At 52.1% G+C, this 7490-nt stretch overlaps 1 protein-coding gene across 1 annotated transcript; it reads left to right on the top strand.

Annotated features, from left to right (window-relative positions):
• Window positions 1–4108: 4108 nt before the first annotated feature.
• LOC149342443 (solute carrier family 35 member G1-like) lies at window positions 4109–7136 on the top strand. Its single transcript, XM_089542165.1, has 2 exons — window positions 4109–4442; window positions 6484–7136. The coding sequence occupies exons 1-2, from the start codon at window positions 4111–4113 to the stop codon at window positions 7022–7024; spliced, it is 873 nt and encodes a 290-aa protein (XP_089398291.1). The 5' UTR covers window positions 4109–4110; the 3' UTR covers window positions 7025–7136.
• Window positions 7137–7490: the final 354 nt, after the last annotated feature.

Genomic DNA, 7490 nt, shown 5'->3' on the forward strand with positions numbered 1-7490 from the left:
GCAATGAATCTACAAGTGCCTGACTACGGTTCCTTCACATGTGTAGCATGTTCTCAAGTGCATGGAAACGCCACAATTGTTGCAGATGTCGCAACGTGTTTGCAACCTCCACTCTACAGCGAAAAATATGCGAGACGTAGTGCAGACATGAATAACAAATAATTTTTCATACCACACGTTGATTTCGTAAAAAGGTTAGCTGCATGTGCTGTTGGAAATAATATTATTAAAACTGAGTTATCTCATGCCACCGCAGAGTTTTTTTTTTTTTGTGACACACTGTGCGATTTCGAGCATTTGTTTGCGCCAATAAATGACAGTGCCAAAGCGCACAGCACGATGGCGAAGAAGAGCTCGGAGCACGAGCGCTTGAGGGATGCTTTGCACGTTCCAGAAGACGAAGTTTTCGATGCAAGAGGCGGTTCCTGAGCTTTCGTGCTGTCCTACAGTGGGCTAAAACACAGGCAAGCTCTGCATCACCTCTCGAGCCCCAGTAGCCGCCATGCGTCGCAGCTCTTCTGAGCCACCTAGCCGCAGTAAGACCAAAAAGAAATCGCATCCACCGTCTCTAGGGCAGCAGGAAGACAGCACACGAGGCGTCGCAGATACGTGGGTGTTACCGCGCCAGGCGACGCCCGAACAGCTACAAGGGGCTACTGCGGCCGGCCACCAACAGTCAGAGCAGCCCGAAGATACTCCTTCAACGACGCCGCGGCCACCACGTGGGACAGCGGCTGCTCAGCGGGCGTCAGATCTGGCTCCTGGCGAGTACTACGCACTCCGTCCGCTGTCACAGCAAGCAGGCGCCCCACTGCCCACATCTCTGGCTCCCGACCTGTCGTCGCCGACTACACTACCGCCGCCATCCTGGATTCCAGGCGAACGGTCGTCGCTAAGGCCACCGTCACGAGAACCGTCCCTCCGGCTGTCATTATCTCGGCTTCTCGAACGAGAGCCGCCGTTAGTGCGGTGGCAACCGACACCAACGGCGGTGGCCCGGGAACCACTGGATCCGGGCAGCCAGCAGACAGCGTCCGAAGCCTCGATTCCATCTCACATGCCACCGACGACACCTGGGGGCCCACAGGACGCGGACGTTAAGGTCGCCCGATCGGCCTCCGTGGTACGCTTGAAGAGGCCCGAACAAGCGGACGTGGCGACGCATCGCAGTCACGAATTGGTCAGCAGTAGCGGTAGCGGCACGCTGTGGTCGGGCTTGGCACAGGAGGGGTCTTCGGGACTGCAGCGCTCCGAAACCGCTGGTGTATCCACTGCAGCCACTACGGGCGGCGTGGCGTCCGCCGACACAGGCCAGCAAGGCACGAGCGTGCAGCGCCGGCGCGAACGCAAGCACACGTTCTCGGTTTCCATCCTTCCGAACTTATTCGGAGCCGGGCTCGAAGCGACAACAGACGCCGTGGCCACGGGGCAGCTCGACACGGGAATCAACCTGACGTGGGTGAGAGAGACCCAGGCGCGCGGCGTATTGTTCACCATCCTTCACTGCTTGTCGCAGGCCTTGGTTAACATCCTCATCAAGCAGGTGGTGGATATTCCCAAGACCAAGATAGCTTACTACGTGGCCTTCGGATACATGCTGGGCAACATGCCAGAGGCGTTCTCGCTGTCCTCCCCATTTGGACCGAGGCACGTCCAGGTAGGCGCAGCTTTCCATGACGCGCCACCTCTCTCGCACCGGCGGTCGGGGAGAGTACTTTCCTGAGATAATAAATTTGGTGGCCTATATACAGCTATAGAAAGCACAGAAGCTTCACAAGCCTACCTTCTTCGTAGGTTACCGGTACCAGAATGAATAAAATTATACTTCGTCGCAATGAACGAAAATTACTTCGGCACCCGGCTAAGAGTTTAAGCATTGCGCGACCCGCGTTCCGCTACCGTTATCCGTTTCCGGCGGGCCACCAACGCTTCCGCATCTGCGCATGCGCCGGTGGCTCCACTGCCCGGGCGCAACTAATGGGTACCCGCGCAAGCAGATCTCGGCTGCGGAGAGCGAATCGCGCTATGCTAGAGCTATCTATCAAACTGTCTTTAAAAGAACACACGTCATTACCATCTTATACGGCTCACATTCCCACCGGCGCATGTGAGCACCATTGTGAAAATGTTCCCATCACGTCCACGGGAATGTATATGGAATTTTTAAAAAAGAAGCTATTGACGCGTGTTAAGTGACAGGCGTGTCCAAACAGAGCTGGAGCTCCAGTGAGATTGGACCTTCACTCGTGCTCGCAACAAAACGGACGCCTTCGTGTGCCTCAAGGCCGTGTCACATGCAAGTGACTGCGCGGCGCAGCGAAAAATTTCGAGCTTGTTGGAACCTCGTCGTTCTTTGTGGCCGCCCGAGCCGCCATGGTCGCTCGAAACAGGTTTTTGCGCCGCGGCGTCAGAAATCGCGAGCGTTTGCTTGCATGTGAAACAGGCTACCTATAGGCTGACCGCGCGAGCAGTCCTCCGTAACGCCGCCATATTAGGTTACTTGGGGTGCCCGCACTAGGTCTTGAAAATAGCCAATAGGACTGTTGGTCGAATGTTTAGGTGGAGTAGATTTGCAACAAGGGCGTAATTTCTCATTAGTATCCACCGAAGCACAGCCATACGGCTACAAAGGAAATCTATATACAGCTTCCACAGAAACTTCTTAGTTGAAGAAACCTCCATCCTATCCCGGGGCTTGAACCCGCAACCATCACCTCATTATGTTCTGGGGAATCTCCCAAGGTAGCAGCTCAGGGTTAGCTCAGTTGGTAGAATGACTGCTCCGGCGAGGCGATGGTCTCGGTTTCGAACCTTGGACGAGCACGAATTTTGCCTCAACTTCGCAGGCTACAAACTATGTCTTTCAATAACCCAGCTACGCTTCACGCCATTGAGCCCGAGTCCTTTTCGGCACAGTGCAAATTTTGTGGCCAGAAGGCAAACTTGTACCACATGGTATGGGCTTGTCAGAAAAATGACAGCATTGACATCATAAATCAGCCAACGCGGGAGGGCTGGGAGGCGGCCCTGTCCAGCTCGGACCTCGAGGAACAACGAGCCCTCGTCGCCAGAGCACGGGCAGCGGCTTTCACCAAAGGCGTCCCGGACTAGGGACCCGATCAGCCTTCCCTTCAACTAAGGCATTGTGGCTTTAATAAACGTTTTCATCATCATCATCATCCTCAACTAGGAAGTTTCTGTGGAAGCTGCATAGCTTTCCTCTATAGCCGTTAGCTACGCTTGGATTGGGGCTCTCCTATTAGAAGGATTGTTGTGAAATAAAAAATTATGAACGGGACTGGTGTCGTAAAGGCTGGTAACACTGATTCGTGCATATATGAGGGAGAGAGGAGACGTGCTGAAAGGGGGAACGGAGAGAAAGATGAGACGCACGCTGCAGACACCAAGTGCGCAGATCAGCGCAGGCTGTCCTGGAGTCTGTTGCCTTCTGTCAGAGATGGCCGTCGAGGCTGGTTTCACCTAAGGTCAGAAAGCGATAAGGGGCCTTGGTTGAGGGGCGTCGGCCTTCGGGGAATATGACAAGGTTCATGACTGAAAGGTCGTTAATGCGCTACAAGTTAACACAAAATGAACAGGGCATGCTGTGTCAACGTCTTATAGCATAGTAACGTTCTTTCAGTCACGATCCATAACCAACTAAGTTAACTTGCTGTTTTTATGTGACGTGGGCTAGGGTGTCAGCTCGGAAGCTCAGGTGCCAAAATCTGGCGATCAATGTCCCACGCTGTGAAGCGAAGCTGGGACACTCTCACGTGATTTGCGCTAGGGGCTCCACGGCCCAGGCAATCCGCTGTTGTCCACTACGCATCCCGCATTTCTCTATTATGTCTCAGGTATACCTCGATAACATTCTCTTTGAAGGGGAAGTTAACATGAGAGTATTCTATTACGACATGCTACGCCAAAAGAGACACCGTTAATCTCAGGAAAGGAGGCCTCATAGTCATAGTAGTACGTATTTGCAGTTAATGGCACACAGCTTTCGCCGTGTAAAACCATGAAACGCAGCAGACGGGCCCGTGAGGGCTCGGGACAGTGCAGAATCGCACTCGCGCCCTGCTCTCGCAGGTGGATCTGGCCATCCGCGGAATGGCCAGCCTCATGTCGCTAATGCTGAAGGCGGAGGCGCTCCGCTACTTGGTGGTGAGCGACCTGGCCGTCGCGTACACGCTGGTGCCCGTGTGCGTGATGGTGCTGTCGTGGTACTTCCTCGGCGAGGGCATGGGCCTGGCCATGTGGACGTCGGTGTCGCTTTGCCTCTGCGGCATCGTCATCGTCATGCGACCCGCCATCTTCTTCAAGGAGTGGGACGCTGAAACCACCCACACCCGCCTCATCGGATTCATGTACGCCTTTGGCAGCGCCGTCTCCCTGGTCGCCATGATCGTGCTCCTGCGCCTTACACGGAACGCTACCAACAGGTAAGCTCGTGCAGCGTGCAAAGCATCTGAAAGCGGGTTTTGTTGGCGGCCAAGCCAGTTGCCTCATAAAATAAATTTAGGCGCTTGTCGACATCGCTATCGCTAGCTGTAATCGCTGACTCTCCGCACTCGCTAGTATTTGGCTCTTGAGTTCGGTGCGGCCATTTCCTGAAGTTTCCAATGCTGTGGTCAGATAGAAGTAAAGAAAGCGACTTAACCCCGTCAAAGAATCCCCCTTCCAGCCAATGGCTTCGTCCGATTCTCATAAACCTGCTAGCGTGAGTAGCGGGACAAATCGAGGTGTGACGTGACAACGCAGGAAAGGGATTATCCCCTTTTGACACTAGTGACATTATCACGCTAGCAGGTTTCTAAGAAACTGCCGACGCCATTGGCTGGAAGGTGGTCCTTTGAAGGGGAAAAGCTTCTTCTTTCTTGTATCCGACTATAGTGGCACGTGAAACTAACGATATACATCATCTCGCACTAGAGATTACGAAGACGTGACATAGTGCACGCCGTATGAGCCTTATATAAGGGAAAGGAACACCCTGCACGCCTGCGTCTGGTGGCTGACCGTAGTAGACTACAACACCGTGCACCATGAACCTCGTATGCTGACGCGCGATTTTTTTATATTTTCACATACTTCAGTCACACGTTATGCTATGGAAGTAGGGTACGAAAAAAACGCATAAGCATAACTGTCGAGCGCTGCTAGTGTAGAACCTTACGCATTTTGCCCTTTCTTACAACTCCAAGGAGGTACTAACCATGCATGATCCATAAAATGGCACTGAATAAGCTCACGGTTCAGAAATTATCATGCAAGGTGTCTATTGCTAGCATTAAAATGTTATTGCTTGATGACACTGTGACGTCGCAAGCATGCATGCTGCATTATCTTTCTAAGAAATGGTTACGAGTCGATGGTTCATTCGATCTCGCATTGTGCAACGTTGAAGGTACCTTGGTGGTGATAACTGGAGCGATAGCGCCGAACATCGCTCGTATCTTCGTTTGGTCAAGGCAGGGAGTTCTTAAAAGACGACGCGAGGGTCAGTCGCGCGGTTTCATTCACAACTGAGGAAATGTGCCGCATTGTGGAAGACATGGTCGTCGCCAGTAGGCGTGTGATGATTTTTCGGGTTACTAAAAAACTGGACTTTAGCATATGGAGCCCTTAAAAGCGATATTGCGCAAATGTTTTTCTGTATTCAAGGTGCGTTCGCGTTGGGTGGCCAAAATGTTCAGCACGGAAATTAATAAAAATCGAGCGGAATGGTGTATATAATTTTAAGTGTTAGCCAGTAAAGAAGGGTAATGAGGGCTCGTTTTAGGCGTTTTGTTACGGGGGATGATATATGGATCTAGCTCCGGGGTCCCGGGAGCAAGGAAAACAGGCTACAATTTTTAGGGATGAAGGTGGCGTTGTCCTTATTGACTGCCTATAACCCAAACCAATGGTGACAAGGCCTATTATGCCATGAGCTGATTCGGTATGAGAAAGCCGTCAAGGGAAAGTGCTACGGTAAAGTTGACAAACATTTTGCAGTTCTGCAGGCCCCAACTAGCTTCGGCTATGGGCTCAATAGGTTTTGGTGTACTGTATACATGGTAAATAAATAAAATAAAAAATAAATGGACAATTACGATACCGTAAACCCCACATCCTACGTTGCACAAGACGCTGTACAAGATAGCGGGTTCGATGTCACCTGTCATCCAGCCTGCAGCCTGTTCTCCCTTCCTCACCGCCTGTAACTGTTTCAGTGTCCATATTTCATGAAGCACCTTCCAGGCCACCTATTTCTCCGTGAAGATTCTCAAAGAGGCCGCTGGGCAATATTCCTAGGTTTGCGACAAAAATTGCTTCTCTGCTGGAACTTGGAAACCGATGCTCAAACTGATGGACAGTTTGAATGGGGGGAGGAAAGCTCGAAAAATAAAAACGTGTGTTAGTACGGTTCATATTTGCATAACAGGCTTAATTTTTATTGATCGCCCCTCCCCTCCCGCACTTCTTGTACCTTCGGTGCAGGTTCCTGGGCTTCAACAGCGGCCTCACCCGTACCATACTTGCCATGACCATGGCGATGGTGACCGGGGAATTCGACCAGCTGCTCGACGGCCGCTTTCTCGCGACGCTGGTGATGCTGGGCAAGCTGTCCTTCTGCACCGTTTACTTCCTCAACAAGGCGCTGCAGAGCGAGTCGGGTGCCTTCGTCACCACCATCAAGTTCAGCGGCGACATCATCTTTTCGGTGATCCTCCAGATGACCTTCCTGGACCTCTACCCGGACGTGTGGACCTTGGGCGGCGTCGGGCTCGTAGTGCTCTCTTTCTTGGTGACCGCCTGTGGAAACATGATCGTGCCCTCTTCCTGGCGTCGGCGCCGTCGTCGAAAGACATCGCGGCTTCGGATGAAATCTTTGAAATCCACCGAGGACGAAGCCGCCGCTGCGGCCGCAACTGCCTCTGCAGCTGCTTCCTCGTCTGCAGCTCCGTCCTCCTCCGTAGCTGCGTCCGTTGCCAGTCCACCCTTCAGCACGACTACTTCTGCCCCAACGCCTCAAGACTGAGGCTATGTTGTGCGCTATACGTGTATTTAAGCACTAATAGGCATTGTCAGCGCCTACTTGCGAGATTTGTGTAGTAGATATGTAACGCGGTATGTCTGCCTCCAACCACAAACACGGGCAGGCATGAGACTTTGTGGTGTCTTACTCGTGTCCATACAGCAGTCAGTGACGGTGGGAAAGTTGCAAATTACATTCAGGGCTTTTTTTTTTTTCATGGAAAATCTCGACACGAAGTGGAACTTCAATGAGATAGTAATTGCCACTTATCCCGAATAATTGCTGTTCTTTTTCTAAACGCAGAGTTTTCAATCCGCATTGTTCGCTGGACAATTTCAATAGCATTACGTGCACCTTAACGCGTGAAATCATGTCGACGCACCACAACAGCTGCACTTCGCCAACTGAAGATGCGGCAAAACGAAGTCTGGGCGCTGCATGTATGTGTGCACGTAGGAGATGCTTCGCT

This window comes from Amblyomma mixtum, chromosome 5 (assembly GCF_055824585.1).
Source record: "Amblyomma mixtum isolate Tamu chromosome 5, ASM5582458v1, whole genome shotgun sequence".
NCBI classification, from domain to species: Eukaryota; Metazoa; Arthropoda; class Arachnida; order Ixodida; family Ixodidae; genus Amblyomma; species Amblyomma mixtum.

Coding starts and splice junctions, on each gene's coding strand:
- LOC149342443 (XM_089542165.1), top strand. CDS start 4,111: ATGGCCAGCCTCATGTCGCTAATGCTGAAGGCGGAGGCGCTCCGCTAC. Junction 4,443..6,483: donor ACACGGAACGCTACCAACAG/GTAAGCTCGTGC, acceptor CCTTCGGTGCAG/GTTCCTGGGCTTCAACAGCG.